Source organism: Mustela lutreola, chromosome Y, assembly GCF_030435805.1.
Source record: "Mustela lutreola isolate mMusLut2 chromosome Y, mMusLut2.pri, whole genome shotgun sequence".
NCBI classification, from domain to species: Eukaryota; Metazoa; Chordata; class Mammalia; order Carnivora; family Mustelidae; genus Mustela; species Mustela lutreola.
In genome coordinates this window covers 387,833-412,168 of record NC_081309.1, presented here as the reverse complement: position 1 = coordinate 412,168, position 24,336 = coordinate 387,833, and the positions used below count along the sequence as shown (strand labels likewise).

General features: G+C 60.4%; 2 protein-coding genes across 2 annotated transcripts; both read right to left on the bottom strand.

Moving 5' to 3' along the window:
• Positions 1 to 11,987: 11,987 nt before the first annotated feature.
• On the bottom strand, positions 11,988 to 16,112 carry LOC131822508 (testis-specific Y-encoded protein 8-like). The gene is made up of 7 exons (XM_059158819.1): positions 16,028 to 16,112; positions 14,754 to 14,906; positions 14,234 to 14,487; positions 12,783 to 12,863; positions 12,512 to 12,622; positions 12,164 to 12,325; positions 11,988 to 12,059 (listed from the first exon to the last, which is right to left on the bottom strand). The coding sequence occupies exons 1-7, from the start codon at positions 16,110 to 16,112 to the stop codon at positions 11,988 to 11,990; spliced, it is 918 nt and encodes a 305-aa protein (XP_059014802.1).
• A 2,345-nt stretch (positions 16,113 to 18,457) lies between these two features.
• On the bottom strand, positions 18,458 to 21,499 carry LOC131822507 (testis-specific Y-encoded protein 1-like). Its single transcript, XM_059158818.1, has 6 exons — positions 20,384 to 21,499; positions 19,918 to 19,995; positions 19,668 to 19,779; positions 19,421 to 19,566; positions 19,243 to 19,326; positions 18,458 to 18,629 (listed from the first exon to the last, which is right to left on the bottom strand). Exons 1-6 carry the CDS (start codon positions 21,497 to 21,499, stop codon positions 18,585 to 18,587), a joined length of 1,581 nt encoding a protein of 526 aa, XP_059014801.1. The 3' UTR covers positions 18,458 to 18,584.
• Positions 21,500 to 24,336: the final 2,837 nt, after the last annotated feature.

Sequence of the window (24,336 nt, the reverse complement as noted above, 5' to 3'; positions counted from 1 at the left end):
GGAACCCCACTGGCAGCCCCACTGCAACCGTCAGCATGCCTGGGACTTCACCTCCATCTTGTCGACACGATGGATCCTAGAGACTGGCCTGGGGGAGCATGAGGCTACTCTCCAGCTTAGGCGACAAGGAGACCAGAAGGCGTGACGACGGCCTGAGCAGTCTTCCTTTGGCCCGGTGCTAACCACCACCCTAGAATTCTCCCTGAGGGGCTGCATCGGACTTGAGATCCCCAGCGCTGACCAAGAGCAGGCAGACTTATCGATGTTCAGGCCTGAACCATGAAGCCGGCACATGCGCATGGGCACGTGGAAACACACAAGGGCCCACACAAGGCCTCGCAACACTTTCACCCATGGGTGTGCAAAGAAACAGACACAAAACGTAAACACACACTGTCTCCGGGATGCAGGCATCCATCCACACTTGTCACACACACACAGGAGCACACGAAACACACACACACAGCAACGATGCACACATGACGACCTACACACAGGGGAGCAAGGGAGGACACGCAAGTCCACTAACACACACACGTGCACAGGCATACACACAGGGTAACAGCTAGGAGGAACGCTCAAACTGGGTGGCCAAACCGGGTACGTATTCGCGCACGCACAACAAACACCCATGCACGTGGACCTACCCACAGCGGCTCCATTACGCACTGCACACTCATGTTGCACCAAACCCATGGAGCAATGCAGCGTTTCCCCATTATTCCACGGAACTGTCACCTGTGTTGGGTGAGGTTACCCACAGGAGGGTCTGGAGTCCACAGGGACCATGAGGTACCGACTCCTGTTTGGTCCCCCCATGACCTATGGTTTCGCACTGGACCAGACCAAGAGCATGCATGGCATCGAATCTCAGCAATGCAGGCCACAGTTCCAAGTTGAAGGGCAACAGAAAATGTTCCCCAGGCCATGTGAAAACGAGGAGCCCAGGGGACCTCAGGGCCACGCTCGGGAGCACCTTACCCCTCCTGTGTGCCCCGCTCTACAGAACAAGACTTCCCAAGAGAGCCCCGCCTCTTCAATCCTCTGCCAGATTCTGCTTGGAAGGGTGGGGTTCTGTCCGCAGGCCAAGAATGGATGTGCCCTGGCCCCTTGCTCTCCATCACCCCACCCATGGAATCCAACAGGATGGGGGTTGGAGGGTCCCACCAGGCTTCTTGCCTCCTTGCCATTTCCTGTGCCCCCAATATAAAACCACACGTGGACACAAGGTGCTTTGTAACTTGTTTATGGCCCTTCTCCCTGACCCTGCAGCTAGGGGCAGGATCCTCTCTAGCGCTGCCCCTGCTGATCCTTGTCCCTTTTGCTGTCCCGTGCAGGCTGAGCACCACGGAGAAGAGCCCATGCAGGTCTCTCAACGGTGGAGGCCTCATCAGATTCTTCTTGGTGGTGCAACGCGGATGCTCTGTGATGTCCACTTCCACACGGCTGCCATGCCTTGACACACACACACAGACACACAGACACACACGCACACACACACACAGAGAAACATGAAAATACACACAAAAGTCTTAGCTATTTGTGAAAATGTATGATGCCAGGGATAGTGAACGTGATGTTGTGAGCATGCCTTGTACTCGTGGGATCCCAGTTCCTCCACAGCCAGGGCACCGTGACCCTGCTTGGGATGGCCTGGGACCATTCCCAAGGACATGTGAACGATGTGGGAGGACACGCGGTGCTCAGGCATGTGGACGGCCGTCAGGGAGTCGTGGTCCAAGAGTGGGCTGGGACAAGGAGCCCGACTCCCAAACACAGGCAGGCCATCGCCAACCGAACGAGCGGCAGGAGGACCGAGAGAGAGGCCGACAGCCATGGGAGACACTTCAGGAAAATGGGCTGGGGGAGCCTTGCTTGTCCGGATTGGCCAGGGGTTTTCCGAAGGACAGCATGGCAGGCATGAACCTGCCGGACTAGACCCATCCTCGGCCCTGTGTGTGCGCTCTGAGTTCCCGCAGGCTCACTTCCCACCCTGCCCCCTGCTCCATGGGTCCAAGCTCCTCTGAGCCTCAGTTTCCCCGCCACTAAATTGACTGTCCCCTGGCACCCCTGCCCACAGGGCTCTGGACCCAGCCCTCCTGGCTCCTCACCGACAGGTCATCCTCTCAGCTCATTCCCAGACGCCGCCTTCCTGCCTCGGGTAGTACTGCAAGGGATTGGGCCACAGGTCCTCGATGATGATCTGGTAGGGGACAAAAGGTGAGCTGAGCACGGGGCCCCCGACCCCGTTCCCCAGTAGTCGGGCCTCCAGCATCTGCGCTGTTGACGAAGGCGCAGGGGCCTCACCCCGGCGATCCTGTTGGACCCTGGGCAGCTGGGGTCACACAACCAGTTGAAGAAGTTCAGGCCGCTGGGGTCTCGCCTGTGGCTGGCAGCACCACGTTCATAATCCCAGAACCACTGGACTGGAGTGCAACGAGTCTCCCGATATCCTGCGGGACGAGGAAACTTAAGGGAGGCTCTCCGAGGCCTAGGACCCACGCCAGTTCTCGCTCTCAAACGACGACCTGTCCCCCTTCCTGTGCCAAATCCCTGCACTGCCCCGAGGACCCCACACTCTTCCCTTTCCACCCCCGGGCCCTCATGCCGGGAAGCCCTCCGCCAGCTCCTCTGCACCTCAAGCCCACACCTAACGCCGATGCTCAGGTGATACTCCTTAACGATCACGTCGTTCTGGAAGTAGGGGTTGCTCCCAAAGTAAAACATCCACCTGCAGCGGTACTTGGGACGACCCAGTTCCTCCACCTGCCGCAGGAAAGCAAGAGAAGGGGGAGGGGGAGGGGTCGTTGACCCTAGCTGTTCTGCGTGACTGACTGACCGCAACTCTCAGCAACTCAAACGCACCCACTCCAGCTCAACCCCCACTCCCAAGGCACCACCGCTGGCCTCAGGCTCCACGGCTAACCTCTAAATTGGTCATGTAGCTGTGTAGCATGTCTGTGTCCTGGTCACCTATCACAGCTGATAACTGGGGGTGATTCAGGATCTGCCTTGGGTCAAGGAGCCTCGACGTCAAGGGCGCCGGGAAGAGAACCAGGAACGCCCCGGCCCTTCCCGACTGAGAGCCAGGGACGGAAGGCGGCCTGTGCAGAAACAGCAGGCACTTCCCCGTCCCAACCTCCCCAGCGCTTGCCCTTTCGTCACCCATGCTCTGCCCTGGGGCATCGCAGGGCTTGGAGGATCAACAGGGCTGAGGCTCCCGGGGCCCAGGAGGGCAAGGTCAAGAGCCCGTCCGCTCTCCCTGCCTACGTCCTCTCTGGCCTGTGCCCGTGCTCGGCTGGGCCAGGAGGCAGTCAGTCACCACTCTGGATGTTTGGATGGTCTCGGTCCCCCTCACGGCCCCGTTTGCTTGTGTGCTCACCCGAGGCCCTGGGCCCTTGAGGGACCTTCTGTGCCCACAAGGGGGCTGCTCCGCTCGCTTGCAGCATGGCTGCACACCCAGGGTCTCGAGCAAGGGCCTGGCAGAGTCAGCCACAAAGGGAGGAAAGGGGTACGGCGGGAGGAAGGAGACAGAGAGACAGAGACACCCAAACCCTGACGACAGACATAGACGGAGGGCTGGGAGGGTTGAGAGAGAGAGACAGAGAGAGAGCGAGCCAGCGAGCGAGCGCGGGTGGGGGACATGGAGAGGGAGAGGCAGGGAGGGAGGAAACGTGTCTGGGAACACCTGGGCCAGGGGCCTCGGCCGGCTTCAGGAGGGCCTGTGGAGACAGAGTTGGTAGCACCCGGGGCACCGTGTCCAGGGTCCCGGGGCCCGCTGAAATCAGGCAGCCTGCTGACTGACTCTCAATGAGTGCAAGCGCACCACAGAACCGGAGGTCTCCGGGAACTCGGCAACGATACACGGTTTGAAGGACACGGAACGAGGCGGGCAGCCTCTCCATCTGCCCCATTTACCCCAAATCCTTTCCTTCCAACATGTGCTCTGAGCCAAGTGGGCTGGGCTTCACTAGGGGTCCAGAGTGTTGACACGGGTTCCGGGACCGCAGAGGCGTGTGGGGGTGCTGCAGCCCCAAAGCACTGGCGCGGAGCTTCCACTCACAGAGGACTCCACAGGTCTCAGGCTCTGGCTTTCCCGCCAACGCGCACACCCGCACCCACCTCCTCCCGGACCACCCACTGCTGGACCCCGGCCCCCTAGGCAGTGCAGTAGAAGGGTAGACCCAGGGCTCAGGGCTTTGCGCTCCCTGCTGGCCCAGCAGCCTACTGCTGGCAGGTGCCCATTGCTGGAGGGGTGGGTGCCATGGTTGGGGGAGCCCGGCCCAGCTTCGCACTTCTCTAGCCCCTGGCTCAGGCTCAGGCTCTGCTCCCTGCTGCCCTGCTCCCACTGTCCTCCCCAGGGGCCAAACCGAGCGAGCGCGATGAAGGAAGGATACGGCGCGTGCCCAGAAGCCAGGGATGCCCTGGATGATGGCCCTCCTTCGAGCCAGGTGACCACTCCGCTTCTGATTCATCCTGCGCTTGAGCCGCAGGTAGGCCCTGGTGGCTTGGACATCCACAGAGCAGAGCGCTTCCTGAACCACCTGCAGCGCGGCAAGGGCGGCCCCGGCTGTGTCGGGCCGCGGCACCGGCTCTGCCTGCGACAGCTCCTTCGGCTTCTCGACCCGCTCTGCTTGCGCCACCTCCTCGTCTTCCACCGCCACCACCTCCTCGTCTTCCGCCGCCAGCACCTCCTCGTCTTCCGCCGCCACCACCTCCTCGTCTTCCACCGCCAGCACCTCCTCGTCTTCCAACACCACCAGCTCCTCGCATTCCACATCCAGCACCTCCTCGTCTTCCACGGCCAGCACCTGCTCGTCTTCAACTGCCAGCACCTCCACGTCTTCCACCGCCCGCACCTCCTCGCATTCCACCTCCACCTCCTCGCATTCCACCTCCACCCCCTCCTCGTCTTCCACGGCCAGCACCTCCTCGTCTTCCACTGCCACCACCTCCACCTCCCCCACGATATCCAGCACCACAAGCACCAACACCTGCCCAGCGCCGGCCTCCTCTGGGCCACGCGGGGCCTCAGCTTCCCGCACAGCCGCTGCCACCAAACCGGCAGCCTCCAGGGCCAGAAGCGCCCCCGCGTGCCCGCAGGAGCCGGTCTCCCTGAGGGCAGCCGCCTCCTCACCGCCCCCGTGTGGGACCAAGGTGGTCCCGGATTCTGGGGCAGCTCCGCCTTCCCCGGACCCAGACTCCCTCTCCATGTGGCCCTGCCCCTCAACCAGGCAGCTGCGGAGGGCAGGCGATAGAGGCGGGAACCGCAGGCTCAGGTCCGCGCCCGGCGTCGGCGGTGGGCAGCAGCCGCCTGTCTGAGTGCGCGGGCCTGGGCACGCATGCGCACAGGGACCCGGGGCGGTGGCTGACGCCACCAAGCGGCGCGCGGCGCGGTGTGCCGGGAGGAGTCACACATGCGTCCTGGGAGCGATAGAGACTCGGAGCCCCAAGAGGATGGGGGTGCTCCGGGGTCTCGCCCGGGATAGGGCCGTGGGCGTGGCCACCACCCTCCTGGGCCCTTGCAGGCGCCAGAGCTAGCCAGGAAGGCCGCCCGCGACGCTCCCCCGCGGTGCCCTCCGTGCCTCCCAACCCCTAACGTTTCTACACAGACACCTCGTAGGCCTTCCCGACGGTGCCCTCGTGTCACAGTCCCGCTCTTCCCTTTCACATCCGTCCCTCTGGGACCCCTCGCCTCTCGCTAGCATTTGAAATCCAGCGGCTGAATCCAGTGTCTCCCCGCAGCCCGAAAGCCTCCCACGCTGCTTCTTAGCGGAACCCGGGGAAAGCCCTGGGGGCATCGGCTGGTGCTCCAACGGTGCCGCGTCACTGTTGTCGGGCTTTTGCCCTGGAACAATCCAGCGGTGGAGGGAGCCAGGAGCCTACCACCAAGCTGCTGCGTGCAGGGACCGCCCCCTCCACACCCCAGCACCACCCCGTTCCACCCAGCTTTCCTTCAGAGAAGGAATCTGCACACAATGTCCTGGCCCTTAATTTTTTTTTTTTCTCTGCAATTTTTTTTTTAAAGATTTTATTTATTCATCAGAGGGGGGGGGAGAGAGCACAGGCAGGCAGAGAGGCAGGCAGAGGCAGAGGGAGAAGCAGGCTCCCTGCTGAGCAAGGAGCCCGATGTGGGACTCGATCCCAGGACGCTGGGATCAAGAGGGCCAGGAGGACCCTGGCCCCAAGAGCCACAGTCCCTGGCCACCAGGGTGCACACAGAGCTTCTAAGCCGGCCCCAGCCAGATCCCCCACTGGCACTGGGAGGCATGCTAACGGGCCAGACTTTAAGTCCGAGGACCAACTGCATCTTTCTGGGAGCCTGCCGCTTCGAAAACCCTTTCCCGCTGGACTTTCCTCTGCCCGACCTCTTTCCCTTTCCCGTCTGTGTCTCTTTGCCTCTTTGCGTTCTCATCCGTCGCCGCCAGACCTTCATCCAAGGGCACTCGGGGTCTTCCTTGCAACTTTGCTCCGAGTGCTCCCTTTGTCTGGGTCCATCGCTGAGTGGAGTACCAGCCGGGGAGGGCATGGCGCACCCACCAGGTGCGCATTGACAGCACATGTGTCCTTTCTCAGCACGTCCTTCGTGTCCGAACCACCCCTCATGCAGGTGCACGCCAGGGGGCGATCATGGGCCACATAGGACGCCAGCCACCGGAGGTGTGAGGAAGTCCCCGCGGGGCATGGCAAGGCTGCCAGCCTTGCCCTTGCCTCATGGGAGGGCCTCACATACCAAGGATGGGTGGGTGTGTCCTGGGGGTTTTGGAGCCGAAAGAAGCAGGAGGAGCTTCCTTGAGATGAAGGGCAGGCTGCATGGTGGGCCCAAGTGTCTCCGTTGCCCACGTTAGCTCTCAGTGCAGAGAGGGACGCCTGCAGTGAGAAAAAGGCATGGCCGCCTGTGGCGAGCAGGCAAATTATCTGAGACTGTCCCTGAAAAGGTCCCGGCGTTGGTGTGACTGGTGCAATCCAAACTGACCTAGAGGAGGGGCCTGAGGGTCCAGAGGCAGAAGTGCCCTCGAAACAGCACAGCCTTGCAGACGGGGGAGGCTGCGGTGGTGACAGAGAGAGGGGGAAGCCAGGGAGCCTGGGAGGAGAGCACCATAGCCCAGGGGGAGAAGAAGAGCTGGGGAGCGAGGGGGGCGATGGGATTGACGGACAGAGTTCAGGACAGACACGAGTGTGCAGGTGTGGGGATGGAAACACAGCGACGGAGCGAGGAAGGCCGGAGGCACAGAGGGAGGCTTTGGTCGTACAGAGGGTGCAAGGCGTACTGGCCCGAAAGTCATACCGCCTATGCAGAAGGGACCCCCCCAACACACACCCGATTGCGGAAGCCAACGGTCCGCTGAGCAGAGCTCCATCCAGTGGTGTCAAAGAGGTCAGCAATCGTGTTCCCTGAAAACACCGGTCAGACAGCCACAGAGGAAGTCACGGCGGCGGAGGAGAGGGTGGAAACAGACAGGGGCTTACACAGGAACCGGGTCTAGCAATCGTGGGCGCGAGGCGGCCCCGGTCAGTAAGGAGTCTTCACAGCCATCTAGGACATGTAGACGACAGCACAACGGGCAGCTTTTAAAAAGCTTCCCCTGCCTACGCTCCGTGCGAGAGACTGACCTTTTCGTCCCGTAGCCACAGAGCATTTGAAAGTGGGACGAGTGAGAGTGATGAGTGACCTGAAGACCTAGGCGTGGCCCCGGAGATCCCTCCCCCTCGCTGGCCGGCAGTAAGAGCGGGGCTGTTCCTCTGTTCCCAAGGATGCGTCAACACATGGCTTACGGCGCTGGCAGCCAAGGACTCCTCGAAGACTACTGAGACAGCCCCGGCCTCATCTCACTCCACGTTGAAGAACACGGGGCCCAGGGCCCAGGCAGATTGTCTCCGCGATAGAAATTCATACAAATCCAAGTCGGGCCAACGGCCCCGCATCTGTGGCAAAGCAGAGACTCACCAGGGCCAAAGGTCATTATGCAGCCCCAGCTACGCTGATATGGGCCAGGCAGGGATGCGACATCAGAGACGTGACGGCACAGGCCTGGCCTCCACTCCCTCCACAGCATTGTTTCTGTGCCGGAGAGGATGACCATGTCAGCAAGAGGCAGGCCCCTTGCCAGACTGGTAGCGAGCACGGGCACTGGGGTGCAAGGGACAATGAACTGCAGGCCCAGCCCTGCTGTGTGCAGTGGATGTGCTTGAGGACATCCCCAGGGAGCCCTCTGGAGGACTGGCATCGCCATCCCCCAAACCCAGACACTGGCCATGTTTGGCGCTGGCTCATCCTTCCCTAGCCTTGCACTCTGTCTTTACCCCAGGGAAGACATGAGACCTGATAGCTGGCCTTTTGTTCATCAACTCCCGCTGCCCAGCACCACCATCGGCACGGGAAGGACCTCCCCCCGCTGGGATGCCGTCCCAGAGCTTATGTGTCCTAGACCTCTGGGCAAGCATGAGGGCCCATCCCTTCCTCGGAATGGGGATTCCAAGGCAGCATCGTAAGCACCAACCTTACACCAGGAGCTCAGGCACACCACCTGCTCCTTTCTGAGAAGGAGCTCATTCGTGAGCCTCCACACAGGAACATACAGGAACACGGGTGACATCGGTCTTCTACATTTCAGTGGTTTTCCTCGGGGGCCTCATTCGAGCTTGTCTTTCACCCCGGCACCAGGCTCCGTGGGAAGTTTTCACGGCTTCTGGTCAAGGGCGATGCTTCCTCATATGCATCTCAGCAGCGTGAACCTCCCTGGGTGGGACAGATATGCAGACACACACACACGGACACAGGGGCACTCAGGCACTCAGAAGGGGGCTCTGCATTCCCACACCTGGCCCCTGAAACAAAAGAAAGGAGATGGCACATGTACACACAGACACACACACGGCTGCACACATACGCGCGCACACACACACACACACACACACACACGGAGTGAAAATACAAACACACCCATCGGGCTCCTTTCAAACACACAGACACACACATACACACGTGCTCACGCAAAAACACCGAACACACTAAATACACACATGTATCTCTGCAACTCTGGCATGTACACCAGACATGCATGCAGGCACAGAGGTGCTCGTAAGCACACACACACACACACACACACACACCATAGAGCTCTCACAGAACGTCTCTGGCACAGGCATAGACATTTGTTCCCAACTCAAAAGGACGTTCCCAGGTGTGACCTGGGACACTCGTAGTCACACACACACAAGAGACCACATCCAAAGCCTCTGGCAGACAGGCATACACAACTGACCCCAGCACATCGGAGCATGCACACTCACACAAACTTACCCTTGAGGAAAGGGCAGAATGTAAGCAAATCCCTTGTTCTGCATCCTCAAAGAACGCACGTGTATAGAAGCCTGCACACACACACACACACACACACACACACACACACGCAGACAGGCGAGCGGTTTGCGACCCCACTGTACACACTACATGCACACTCGTGCATATGGATCTGAGGCCTGCACACCATCCCTTGCATGGAGACACATAGGCGCTTGCAAAAACACTCGGGACACACCCAGTTGCCACAAGGTCTCTGGCACAGGCATACGCATTTGGCCTCACCATAAAAATCATACACGTGTGTGCCCAAAAACACTAACATGCATTCCCCACCACCTCTATGGCCTCGAGCCCACAGGCATAATAACGTGACACATCGGCGCATGCACAAACGCTCATAGCCCTAAGGGTACAGAAGCATGTAAACAAAACCCATCATCTGTGTCATAAAGAACACACACGTAGCCACTCTCTCAATCTCTCATACACACACACACACACACACACACACACTGACACAATTATACAATCACAACGAGCTCTACGCTCATACACAAAACACACGGAGCACACGCAGGCATGCATCCCTGCCCTCCCCCACACACAGCTATGCTTGCAAGCACACGCACACACGACAACACATCCAAGGTCTCCGGCATAGGCGTACACAGTTGACCCTGCTCAAAAAAGAAGTCTGCCCCTGGTGCCCTGCAATCCATAAACATCCACAGAATTGGACACACAGACATTCTCACCTGTCTAAAACACATACTCCAACGCACACTCCCTGAGGATGCAGACACATGCGAGGAAAACACACGACCTCCCTGACATTGAAATGCACACTCAACCGCTCAAGCACACCCACACGTGCACGCACGCACATAAAAGCCCATGCAAACCCACACTCATTCCCAGCACACATCCTATCTCTGTCACGGACTCATGTACCCTCAGCCCAAACACTGGACACAGAACGGCGCATGGAAACATACACCCAAAACACACACCATAGCTGTCCAGCCCTTGTACAAAGGAGGCCCCAGAGAGACACAGACACACACACATGCACTACAGATTGTTTACTGAGGGGAGGCACACAATGCATACACATGGTCGAGGGCATAGGGCCATTCCCCATTGCCCCTTCACACACACACTCACACACACACACGTCCGTGTGCAGGCGCGGACCTGCCCTCAGCGGCTCCCTCACACATAAACACTCAGGATGTCCGCCATCCCATGGAGCACACCTGCGTTCCCTCACACATCCATGGAACTGTCCCCTGCACTGCAGGAGGATCTGTTGCCACAGGGAGGGACTGTGAGCGACCGCCTCATCTTTGCTCCTCCCACGACCCTTGGTTTTGCGCTGGAGCTGACCAAGAAGATGCATGGCATTGCAACTCAGCAATGCAGGGCACAGTTCCAGGTTGAAGGGCAACAGAAAAAGCTCTCCGAGCCATGTGAATACGGTGGTACGAGGAGCCCAGGGGACCCCAGGGCCCCACTCGGGAGCACCTTACCCCTCCTGTGTGCCCCGCTCTACAGAACAAGACTTCCCAAGAGAGCCCCGCCTCTTCCCTTCCTCTGCCAGATCCTGCTTGGAAGGGTGGGGTTCTGTCCGCAGGCCAAGAACGGCTGTGCCCTGGCCCCTTGCTCTCCATCACCCCACCCATGGAATCCAACAGGATGGGGGTTGGAGGGTCCCACCAGGCTTCTTGCCTCCTTGCCATTTCCTGTGCCCCCAATATAAAACCACACGTGGACACAAGGTGCTTTGTAACTTGTTTATGGCCCTTATCCCTGACCCTGCAGCTAGGGGCAGGATCCTCTCTAGCGCTGCCCCTGCTGATCCTTGTCCCTTTTGCTGTCCCGTGCAGGCTGAGCACCACGGAGAAGAGCCCATGCAGGTCTCTCAACGGTGGAGGCCTCATCAGATTCTTCTTGGTGGTGCAACGCGGATGCTCTGTGATGTCCACTTCCACACGGCTGCCATGCCTTGACACACACACACAGACACACAGACACACACGCACACACACACACAGAGAAACATGAAAATACACACAAAAGTCTTAGCTATTTGTGAAAATGTATGATGCCAGGGATAGTGAACGTGATGTTGTGAGCATGCCTTGTACTCGTGGGATCCCAGTTCCTCCACAGCTAGGGCACCGTGACCCTGCTTGGGATGGCCTGGGACCATTCCCAAGGACATGTGAACGATGTGGGAGGACACGCGGTGCTCAGGCATGTGGACGGCCGTCAGGGAGTCGTGGTCCAAGAGTGGGCTGGGACAAGGAGCCCGACTCCCAAACACAGGCAGGCCATCGCCAACCGAACGAGCGGCAGGAGGACCGAGAGAGAGGCCGACAGCCATGGGAGACACTTCAGGAAAATGGGCTGGGGGAGCCTTGCTTGTCCGGATTGGCCAGGGGTTTTCCGAAGGACAGCATGGCAGGCATGAACCTGCCGGACTAGACCCATCCTCGGCCCTGTGTGTGCGCTCTGAGTTCCCGCAGGCTCACTTCCCACCCTGCCCCCTGCTCCATGGGTCCAAGCTCCTCTGAGCCTCAGTTTCCCCGCCACTAAATTGACTGTCCCCTGGCACCCCTGCCCACAGGGCTCTGGACCCAGCCCTCCTGGCTCCTCACCGACAGGTCATCCTCTCAGCTCATTCCCAGACGCCGCCTTCCTGCCTCGGGTAGTACTGCAAGGGATTGGGCCACAGGTCCTCGATGATGATCTGGTAGGGGACAAAAGGTGAGCTGAGCACGGGGCCCCCGACCCCGTTCCCCAGTAGTCGGGCCTCCAGCATCTGCGCTGTTGACGAAGGCGCAGGGGCCTCACCCCGGAGATCCTGTTGGACCCTGGGCAGCTGGGGTCACACAACCAGTTGAAGAAGTTCAGGCCGCTGGGGTCTCGCCTGTGGCTGGCAGCACCACGTTCATAATCCCAGAACCACTGGACTGGAGTGCAACGAGTCTCCCGATATCCTGCGGGACGAGGAAACTTAAGGGAGGCTCTCCGAGGCCTAGGACCCACGCCAGCTCTCGCTCTCAACCGACGACCTGTCCCCCTTCCTGTGCCAAATCCCTGCACTGCCCCGAGGACCCCACACTCTTCCCTTTCCACCCCCGGGCCCTCATGCCGGGAAGCCCTCCGCCAGCTCCTCTGCACCTCAAGCCCACACCTAACGCCGATGCTCAGGTGATACTCCTTAACGATCACGTCGTTCTGGAAGTAGGGGTTGCTCCCAAAGTAAAACATCCACCTGCAGCGGTACTTGGGACGACCCAGTTCCTCCACCTGCCGCAGGAAAGCAAGAGAAGGGGGAGGGGGAGGGGTCGTTGACCCTAGCTGTTCTGCGTGACTGACTGACCGCGACTCTCAGCAACTCAAACGCACCCACTCCAGCTCAACCCCCACTCCCAAGGCACCACCGCTGGCCTCAGGCTCCACGGCTAACCTCTAAATTGGTCATGTAGCTGTGTAGCATGTCTGTGTCCTGGTCACCTATCACAGCTGATAACTGGGGGTGATTCAGGATCTGCCTTGGGTCAAGGAGCCTCGACGTCAAGGGCGCCGGGAAGAGAACCAGGAACGCCCCGGCCCTTCCCGACTGAGAGCCGGGGACGGAAGGCGGCCTGTGCAGAAACAGCAGGCACTGCCCCGTCCCAACCTCCCCAGCGCTTGCCCTTTCGTCACCCATGCTCTGCCCTGGGGCATCGCAGGGCTTGGAGGATCAACAGGGCTGAGGCTCCCGGGGACCAAGATGGCAAGGCCAAGAGCCCGCCCGCTCTCCCTGCCTACGTCCTCTCTGGCCTGTGCCCGTGCTCGGCTGGGCCAGGAGGCAGTCAGTCACCACTCTGGATGTTTGGATGTCTCGGTCCCCCTCACGGCCCCGTTTGCTTGTGTGCTCACCCGAGGCCCTGGGCCCTTGAGGGACCTTCTGTGCCCACAAGGGGGCTGCTCCGCTCGCTTGCAGCATGGCTGCACACCCAGGGTCTCGAGCAAGGGCCTGGCAGAGTCAGCCACAAAGGGAGGAAAGGGGTACGGCGGGAGGAAGGAGACAGAGAGACAGAGACACCCAAACCCTGACGACAGACGTAGACGGAGGGCTGGGAGGGTTGAGAGAGAGAGAGAGAGAGAGAGCGAGCGAGCGAGCGCGGGTGGGGGACATGGAGAGGGAAAGGCAGGGAGGGAGGAAACGTGTCTGGGAGTACCTGGGCCAGGGGCCTCAGCCGGCTTCAGGAGGGCCTGTGGAGACAGAGTTGGTAGCACCCGGGCACCGTGTCCAGGGTCCCGGGGCCCGCTGAAATCAGGCAGCCTGCTGACTGACTCTCAATGAGTGCAAGCGCAGCACAGAACCCTTGGTCTCCCGGGAACAAGGCAACGATACACGGTTTGAAGGACACGGAATGAGGCGGGCAGCCTCTCCATCTGCCCCGTTTACCCCCAAATCCTTTCCTTCCAAATGTGCTCTGAGCCATGTGGGACTGGGCATCACTAGGAGTCGAGAGTGTTGACACGGGTTCCGTACCGCCAAGGCCTGTGGGATGCACAGCAACAAAGCACTGGCCCGGAGCGTCTACTCAGAGAAGACTCCACAGGTCTCAACCCTGCCTTTCCCACCAACGCCCATGCCCGCACCCTCGTCCTCCGGGACCACCCTCTACTACACCCCGGCACCTAGGCTGTGCAGTAGAAGGTTGTGCCCACTCTCTGGGGTTCGCCCACTGCTGGCAGTGGGGACTACTGCTGGCAGGTGCCCACTCCTGGAGGGGTGGGGCCCATGGATGGGGGAGCGGGGCCCTTCTCAGCACTCCTGCCCCTGGCTCAGGCACTGCTCCCTTCTGCCCTGCTCCCACTGTGGTCCACAGGAGCCAAAACCCAGCCGGCGCGATGAAGGAAGGATACCGCGCGTGCCCAGAAGCCAGGGATGCCCTGGATGATGGCCCTCCTTCGAGCCAGGTGACCACTCCGCTTCTGATTCATCCTGCGCTTGAGCCGCAGGTAGGCCCTGGTGGCTTGGACATCCACAGAGCGGAGCGCTTCCTGAACCACCTGCAGCGCGGCAAGGGCGGCCCCGGCTGTGTCGGGCCGCGGCACTGGCTCTGCCTGCGACAGCTCCTTCGGCTTCTGGACCTGCTCTGCTTGCGCCACCTCCTCGTCTTCCACCGCCAGCACCTTCTCGTCTTCCACCGCCAGCACCTCCTCGCATTCCACAGCCAGCAACTCCTCGTCTTCCACGGCCAGCACCTGCTCGTCTTCAACTGCCAGCACCTCCACGTCTTCCACCGCCAGCACATCCTCGTCTTCCCCCGCCGGACCCCCTCATCCACCACGATATCCTCCACCAACAGCACCAACTCCTGGCCCCCACAGCCTCCTCTCGGCCCTGCTGGGCCTCAGCTTCATGCACAGCCGCGACCACTACCTCCGCGTGCCCGCGGGAGCCGGTCTCCCTGAGGGCCCCCCGTCTCCACACCGCCCCCATCTGGGACCAAGATGGTCCCGGATTCTGAGGCAGCCCCGCCTTCCCAGGACCACGACTCCCTCTCCATGTGGCCGTGGCCCTGAGCCTGGGCAGCTGCGGAGGGCAGGCGATGAATGTGGCCCCCGCAGGTTTAGCTCGGACACCCGGGAACCAGGGTGGGCAGCTGCCTCTTATCCGAGTGCGCGGGTCTGGGGCACGCATGTGCACAGGGCCTCCGTGTATCCGGGGCTGAGATAGCGGACACAGCGTGCTCGCGGGTAGTCACGCATGCGGCCTGGGAGGGATACAGGCTCCGATCCCTGCGCAGAACGCTGGTTGCTCCGAGGTCTAACCAGCTATGGGGCAGGGGGCTTGTCCCTGGCAGGCCCCAGAGCCAGCCAGGGAGCCTGCCCTTGCCCGCCACCAGGGTGGCTTCCGAGCCTCTCAACCCCTCTTGTTTTTTTCGGAGATACATCTCAGGCCTTCCCCACAAGTGCCCCGGTTATCACAGGGCCACTCGCCCCTTTCTCATCAGTCCGTCCAGGACCCCTCGCCTGTCACCCGCAATTGAAATCCAGCAGCTGAATCCCGTGTCTGCCCCGAACGCCTCCCGCACACCTTCTCAGCAGAATGTGGGAAAAGCCCTGGGGGCATCAGCTGGTGATCCAACTGAGCCGCATCACTGTCCTGTGGTTTTCCCCTTGACCTGCCCAGTGGTGGAGGGAATAGGAGCCTACCACCAAGGTGCTGGGTGCTGGGACCATCTGCCTCCCGAGCCCACCACCTCCCACCCGGCTTTCCTTAAAGAAGGACACCGCACACAAAATACTTTCCCTGAATTAAATTAGCGAAAAGAGCCAAGGACCCTGGCCACCTGGGTGCCCACAGAGCCGCAAAGCAGCTTCAGGGGAGGTCCGGGATCAGACTGGGCAGCATGCTAATGGGCCAGACTTTTAATCCAAAGAGAAACTCTGCACACTGTCTGACCAAGCCAGTGGCCAAACTCTCCCACTGTGCTTTCCTCTGCCCGACTCCTTTCCCTTTTTCTCTGTGTCTCTTTTCCTCTTTGCTTTCTCCTTCATCACCGGACTTTCTTGCTAGGGCTCTTGTGTCTTTCCTCTAGCTCTGCTCCAAGTTCTGCCTTAGTCTGTGTCCGCCACTGAGTGGAGTACCAGCCGTGGAGGGGACGGACAAGTGAGCACTGACAGCACAAGTGCCCTTTCTCTGGTACTCACCACGTCCTTCCGGTCCGAACCACACCTCATAGAGTCCAAGAGCCAAGGGGGACGGGGGTACTGTGGTGGGCGGCATAGGACACATGCCGCCTGAGGGGTCAGGAAGGCCTCCTGAGTGACGGCAAGGCCATCAGCCTTGTGGTTGCATCATGGGAGGGCCTCCTTTAAAAGGAACGGGTCAGTGTGTCCTGGGGAGGGATTTTGACCGCAAAGAAGCAGGAGGAACTCCCTTGGCGTTAAGTGCAGGGTGTGTGTGGTCGCCACAAGTGTCACTCTCTCAATCTGCTTCTCAACACAAACAAACACCCCTGCAGGGAGAAAAATGCATGGCTGTCTATGGGGAGATGGAAAAATGTCTGAGACAGTCCTTGAGACTGCGCAGACTGCGGAATTCCTGGTACAATCTAAACTGACCAGCATGTGCCTTCCTGCCCAAGCCGTTGGAGGAGGCTCCTCCTGGGATTACTGCAGGAAAAGGAGCAAAGCCCTGGAGAGGGAGAAGGCTCTGGTGGTGACAGCGGGAGGGGGATGAGAGGGAGCCTGGGAGGAGAGAGAGAGAAGCCCAGAGGAGAAGAAGAGCTGGCGGAATGGGAGGGAGGGAGAGAAGGGAAGAGAGGCACAGGGGCAGGTGGGAGAGGAGTGTGCTGGGATGGGGAGGGAGAGACAGGCAGGGAGCTGCGAGGAAGGGTTAGGCAGGGTGGGAAGGACGGGTAGGCCTCCAGCTGAATTCATACTTTGCAAGGCGTATAGACCCAGAGGACACATTGCCTGTGAGGAAGGGACCCGCCCCCCAATCGTGGGAAAGCCAAAAATGGGCTGGGCAGAGCTAAATCCAGTGGTGTCCAGGAGGGCAGCTGTCACGTTTCCCGAAAATATGAGACAGCGAGTGAGGAAGTCACAGAGGAATAGAGGGTGGAAACAGTCAGGGAGTACACAGTCACCAAGTAGTGCAATTGTGGACTGCCCTGTGTCAGTAATGGGGCTGCTCACTAATGGGGCTTCACGGCACTGGAGTACGATGTGGACGACAGCAGAACGAGCAGGTTTTGAAAAGCTGGCCACGTCTATGCTACGAACGAGAGACTTGCCTTTTAGTCCCAAAGTCACAAAGAATTTGAAAGTGGGAGGAGCGAGGCTAAAACCTCAGGAGATGGACGCTTCCCTACATGGTCGGAGCAGCCTGTGTGCACTTGGCCCTTAACCAGGGGAGCATGCTGCATGGGGTGTTGGTGAGGACTAGGTGTGCCCTCTGGAGGCATTTCCCTTTTAGTGGTCTAACTGGATAGAGGGTATTGGGCACTTTCCTTCAGACCCTGGGGAAGGAGGCATATCAGCCTCAGGGTCAGCATGGGTCAGACAGCACACGGGTGGGGGTCCTGGGTCTCGCATTCAGCTATACTCTGCCCTCTCCTCTACGGACCATCTGGGGACACGGATCCAAAATCCTAGGGAAGCCGCGAACTGGGGATCACGGGGCAGCGTGGGGTTGCCTATCCGTGAGCTAGTCTCTGGACATGTGAGTGTGTGACTTTTGGGTGCCTGGGAGGGTGAGGGAGTGTGTGCACGTCAGGACATGAGAGTGACCGAACCACCGTGTGTTGGGTGCGGGGTGTTGGCTTTGCTCCTGAGTGTATGCGTCGGGGTATGTGAGTGGCTAAATATTCTGAGGCTTAGGGCGGTTTGAAACCGATGGTGTCCCTGTGTGTGTGTGTGTGTGTGTGTGTGTGTGTGTGTGTGTGTGACACACACTCTCCCTGGCATTCATTCTTCCGTCCAGCCACGTGGGCCAGAATGACAGTGTCATCTTTCCTACCTTCCCTCGTCCCACTTTCCCCTCTCCAACGTTCCCTCCACAGGGCCTGGCCCCCACTCGCTCCCGCTGTATCTGGGGCTGAGGATGACTGTGTCAGCAAGGGCCTGGGCACGCCTGTTTAGAAGAAAGGAGAGCACTGGCTCTGGGGTTCAAGAGACTAATGAAACTACCGTCCCACCCTTGCTGTGTCTGAGCTCATCCACCAGGGAGCATCTCTGGAAGAGGGTCCTCGCCATCCACCAAAACTTGACACTGGACATGTCTGGCCCTGGCTCGTCCTTCCCTTTCCTTGTCCTCTGTCATTTCCCCAGGGAAGACATGAGCCCTTTCAGTCAGCTGGCCTTTCGCTCATCTCCTCTCCCCGCCCACCTCCACCATCCCCGGGGGAAGGACCTCCGCCACGCTGGGATGCAGTCCCAGAGCTTGTGTGACCTAGACCTCTGGGCAAGCATGCATATTCCCTTCCACGGAATAAGGATGCCCAGGCAGCGTGGTAAGCATCGACGGGAATCCCATGAGCTCCGGCACCCCACCTGCCCCTTTCCATGAAGAAGACCGTGTGCGAGCGTACCCACAGTAACACACGTAAGCACGGCTGACATCGCTCTTCCACATTTTAATAAATTCACAGGAGGCCTCAGTCGGCCCTGGGTTTCTTCCCGACACCAGGCTCGAGGTGGGTCCCTGCTCGAGGGCCCAAGCTGATCATTCGGCTCCCTCTGAAAGGTCCTGGACTCTTTCCGGTCAAGCGCAAGGCTCTTGCGTATTCACCTCAACATGCTGAAGTTCCTGGGAGAGACGGATACACAGACACACAGGCACACAGGCACATATGAGGAGGCCGGTGAGTATCCTCTATGGGCCATACACAGGTTTGCTAGAGGGTTCAAGACCCTTCGGGGATCGGAGGTCATTCTGCCCTGCCCCTCTCCCCGGGCCTTGATGGCGATCGCCTGACATGTCCTCCAACCACGTAGCAAATATCTCTGTGCATGCTGGCCAGTGTTCTCTGGATGTTTGCGGTGGGCACAGGAGATTGCCCTGGGAGATGGCTGGGAAAACTCTACCGATGAACACAGAAAGGTAACGGGGTGACGCATGAGCCTTCACACCAGGGAACCCAAACTCTGTGCCAAGGATGGCAAGAGGCACTGAGGCGGTGCTCAAAGCTGAGGCGCCTGCTTCTCCAGCTCTGCTTGTTGGTGTGGCCTGACCCGCGTGCCTCAAGCTTCCCAGGCAGAACCAGTTTGACACCGCACTCCCTGACTCATGCTGATGCCCTTTGCACACGGGGTCACCGCCTCTTGAGCGTTCCGCTGAGCCGCCGTTTCTTCATCTGGGACACCCAGGTCCCACGGAGGCCTACGGAGCATTTTCTGCACCCACGCCCCGGTCTTCTCACCTGCACTCCTCTCAGTTCCTCGGCTGGGGCCTTCTTCCTCATGTAGTACTGCAGGGGATTGGGCCACAGGTCGTCCATGACGATCTGGCAGGGGAAACGGGGCGGGGCTCAGAGGCCCATCCCAGTCGGCTGGGGAACACAGCCAGGTTCACGTGCGCGGTCTGTCCCCGGGACCCACCTCAGCTATCCTGCTAGACCCGGCAAAGCTGTGGTCAGAGAGCCAGTTGAAGAAGTTTAGGCTGCTGTTGTGGTGTCTGCGGCTACGGGCCTCCCGTTCATAACAGGGGTGCCACTGGATGGGAGTGGAATGAGACGGCTCGTACCCTGCAGGAAGATGGGTACGTGCGAAGGCGCCGCCTAATGCATCAGGTGCAACCCTGCCGCCTCCACCTGCTGCCACCCCCTCCACGCAGAGGCCCCCTTACCAGCAGCCCTGAGGACATACTCCTTCTCAACGACTTCATTGCGGAAGTAGGAGTTCTTGCGAAAGAAGAGCAGGACCCTGCGGCGATCACGGGGAGACCCGAGTTCCTCCACCTGCCGGGCGGCAAAGTGGGGAGGAGGGTTGAAATCTCTGTCCAGCAGACCCTTGCCCCCCTGGCCTTGGGGAGAAATCGCTTCTGTTATCCCCTCTTCTCCCATCCCCCAGGCCGGCCTCCATCTCCCGGGCCAGACCTGCAAATCCGTCATGGAGCCAAGTATGCCTTCATCTTGCTCACTGAGCATGGCTGACAGCTGCGGGTGGTTCCCAAACTGCTTCGGGTCAAGGACTCTCCCAGGGCTGGAGAAGAAAGAGCTACAACAACGGAGCAAGTCTGCACAGCAAGTGCAGCCTTGGGTCCCTACCACTGGGACCCACTCCCTCCTCACAGATTGTGTCAAGGCCCCCTGCGCCCCCGCACGGCCCGCTGCATTCGTTAAGTCAGGTGGTTCCCTGCTGGGCGCTAGCAGAGAAAGCTGGACCCACGGCCCCCTCCCCGGCACATCGAGGACAACCTGCGGCCCCACCGGGCACCCCCGCCCGGAAGCAGGAATTCGAAACCCTCCCGATCACGGAGGCGTGAGCCGGGGCCCCTGCCACAGGAGTCTCCTGCACTAGCCCGGCCACATCGGGGTCCCTCCATGAAGGTAGCAAGGATACAGCCTTGGCCCAGAAGCCAGGGATGCCCCGGATGAGGGCGCTTCGGTGTTCCAGGTGACGCCGCCGCCTCTGCCACAACCTGAGCTTGAGCCCAGAGCAGGCCCCGCTGGCGTCTTTGTGCAGGGGCTCCAGCTCTGACTGCAGGGCCGCGAGAGCCTGGAGCGGGGACGGGGGCGGACCTGGCGGTGCCTCTGGCTGTTCTTCCCCTTCCCGCTTCTCCTGCAGCTCCTGCGCGTCTCCCTCCTTCTGGCTCCCCTCCCAGGCCTCTTCCCTCCTGTCTTCCTTCTCCTCCTCCTGCACAGGTACCTCTGCAACCTCATCCTCAACAGCCTCCTCATCCTCCTCCTGGCCCTCCTCTTCCTCAGCCTTTTCAGGCTCCTCCACCTCCTCCACCTGCTCCTCTTCCTCAGTCTTCTCTTCCCCCTCAGGCTCCATCTCTTTCTTCTCCACCACCTCCTCCTCCTCAACATCCTCAACCTCCCTCTCCTTGTCCCTGCCACCCTCGGCCTGCTCAGCCTCTTCGGCTTCCTCCTCAGCCTCCTGCCACTCCTGCTCTTCTGCCACGTCTTTCTCCATCCCAAGCTCCTCTTCCTCTTCCGTCACCTCCTCAGCTTCTCTAGCCTTCTCCTCTGCCTCCTCTTCCTCCTTCTCTGGCTCCTCTCCCTCCTCTGTCCCCTTCTCCTCAGCCGCCTCCTCTGTGGGCTTCACGTCCTCCGTCTCCTCCTCAGGCGCCCCCTCCTCAGTCCCCAGCTCCCCTTCTTCCTCCGCTTCTTCCCACGCACCAGTCTCCTCAGCCTCCTCTTCCTCCCCATCCTCCTGCCGGTTCTCCTCAGCCTCCTCCTCGGACTCCTCGGACTCCTCGAACTCGTCGTCCTCCTCCTCGGTCTCCTCTCCCTCCTCAGCCTCCCCGTCTTCCTCAGCCTCACTCTCAACCTCCCTAGCCTCGTCGTCATCGTCCTCCTCCTCCTCAGTCTCCCCGGGGTCCTCCGCCACGCCGACCACCACAAGTTGCCACACCAACATTAGGTCATCCCCGACGAGCACAAGCTCCACCGCCAGGATGGCGCCCTCTCTCTCCCAACGGCCTTCCTCTTGCTGCCCAGGCTCTGCCGCCATCCCACCGCCTAGGCCCGGCAGCACCTTCGCCTCTCTTGCGGGGGTGGGGCTATATGTCCACGGACAGCCGCGTCCTGATGGACCTCTCCCTCGACTGAGTTGGTCAGGATTCGGGGGCAGTCCCGTGTCCCACGTGGCGCCCGGCTGGGGCAGCTGCAGGGGAACGGAGCAGGGGCGGGTGAGCGCGCGGCTCCCGCAGGCGGCCGGGCAGTGGAGCTCTGCGGCCCCGCGAACGGTGGAGGGTGGACGTCCGCCGTCTCCTCCCGGAAGCCAGCGGAGTCTGGGACGCATGCGCACAAGGGCTTCCGGCCAGGAGCCCACGGGGCAGAGGTGGAGGCGGCACGCTTCGGGTCTTGGCGCCCAGGAGGCCTGATCCGCGCCCAGGACAATGGCAGGACCCCAGGCCCCAGGAGCCACAAGGCGGTGGGCGTGGCCGCCACAGGCCCTGCCCCTCACCCCCTGCTGGAGGCGGCCAGGGAGGCAGCCAGTGCGCCTCCTCCGGGATGGCCTCGGGCTCTACCTAAGGAGCCCCAGGCCCCAGTGCCCACAACTCCTTCCCCTCCATCCCGTCGCCTCCTTTAGCACGCTCTCCGCCCGGTGTTTGTAGCCTGTCAAGGAGAAACTGTCCCTGGCCCTTCCCCCACGCAATCCTCGAAGACTGAGGACAGCGAAGGCACCACCGGGGACCCTGGTCTAGCGTGCGGGGGACTGTCAGCCCAGGCATTGCAGAGCAGTGCCATTCCAGGAGACAGCGGGTGGGGGGGGAGCTGTCTGCCAGTTTGGGGCACTGTCTGCCAGTGGTTCGGCCACTGTTTCCCCCAGGCCATGTCCTTGTCTGCTCAGGACAAGGGGGACCGAGAGGGCTCAATCCATCGATCTGCCTGTCCTTTCCCCATGCTCTGCTCTCCCTCTTCCCCGGTCCGTCTCGGTGTTTGTGTTCCCGGCGCTGTTTCTCTGCCCACTCTCTGGCCACAGGGTCTCTGGAAGATCGAGGCTTCAGGAAGCAAGATGCAGAAGCCTGTCCCAGAACCTCCTTTCCCATGAAATAAAAGCCCCCTTCCCCTCTGTGACTAGCTACTGTTCACGTGACCAGGGAAAGGGACCCAGCTGGTTGCGCCCGACGCGTGCGCGTGCAAACACACACAGACACACACACACACACTCACACTGACACAGCACACACACTTACCCAGTGACACGCAGTGTGTTTGGCATGGAGCACGGAGGGAGGCGTGCCTTTCGTGCAGCCAAGGGCATACGGCAAAGGGAACCCGGATGTCCCTCCCCTGAGACGATGTCTGGGCGAACCCTGTGGATGGGCAGTTGGGCATTATGTCTGTGGGCCAGGAGGCTACAGGGTGCACCCTATGGAAGGCCGGAGACAAGAAGCTGAGGCCGGCTCCCAGGTGACACAGCACGTAGGCCCGTACCTTCACTTGCAGAGACAGCGTGTCTTCCGTTGCCTTCGGGTGAAACTTCAATGCCATGGGGAAGGCGTTCCCAACCTGTCTGGCCTGCAGAGGAGAACACATCTTCTCTAGCCTTCCCCTGCAGCTGAACAGGTCAGGCCGCGAGCTGAACTTCAGGCTGGGCCAGCACGTCCCCAGTGCTGGCCCCCACTCATGGATAGAGGATGCCCAAAGTGTGGCTTCGGGCCAACAAGGTAGGCTTGGGGCAACTGGTGTGGAGCCATTGCAAGCCGGTCTCCCCCAGCATTACAGCAACAGACGGGTTTCTTACAACCACATCTCAGTCATCTCAATCATCAAAGGGCCACATATGCCGCGCCCTGTACACGGAAGTGCTGGTTGTGGTTGCTCTGGCGGTTCTTCAACCTCTATGTGTACCCAGCAGGTCCATACCGATTCTTCCCGCCAGCCACGGCTTCTTCTGTACCCTCGCACAGGTCTTCTTCGGCTCCGTCTCCTGAATCCGCGGTGGATGCATGGCTCTGCGCCGTGGCTCCACTCCTAGGGCGGCCGGACTAATGTTATCGCGGGGGTTCGAGCTGTGCAGAGTTCATGCTGGCTGCACTCTGAGGTGCCAGCAGTGTTCAGTACAGCCGTGGGCTGACATGCCCATGTGTGTTCAGACCAAGGTTTCTTTGTGTGCCCACAGGTACACGTGTATGCAGCTGGATGTGACACCGTGTGGGAAGGGGTACAGAGGCATTGCCTTCCATGTACACACAGGTGCACGTGGAAGCGTGTGCACCGACCGGCCTATTCCGTTCCCGGCCGGAAATCGAAGGGTTTGCCGTGGACTGGATTTCATATGCACCCCCACTGCCTTGGACTGTGGTTTCCATCTGTTCAGCCATCATGTGGATGATCTCCACGTCCACTCCCAATCCAGGGAGACATTCATGCAATGACAGGCATCTGGCATTGCCCTGCTAGGGAAGGAACACGACAGGGGCCAAAGGACAAGAGGTAAGCATCCTGGCACGGAGACATCACGGGAGGCTCGGTCTCAAGGGCACCTTCCTTGTTTCTGGTCCCCTGTGCCTAGACACATGTACACTGGAAAGCACACACGCATTCTGCGCACCCCATCCCTTGCCTGCGAGGCCACATTTATGAAAGACCGTTGCCCTGGGTCCTGCAGTCCTGTAGCAAGCATCCGTCTCCCAGCAGCTCTGGCCATTAAGCCCCTGAAGCTGGCGGTCTTCTTCAGGAGGGGCTGAGCCCTCTTGTGCCACGTACCTGCTTGCCCTGAAGCTGCTCTGAACTCCAGAGAGATGTTCATGAGCCACATCCCCTGCTTTGCACCCTAAGGCCCTGGGAGGAGACCCGATGTCCTTATGATGTGACCAACAGCTTAAGCCGTTGCTACCT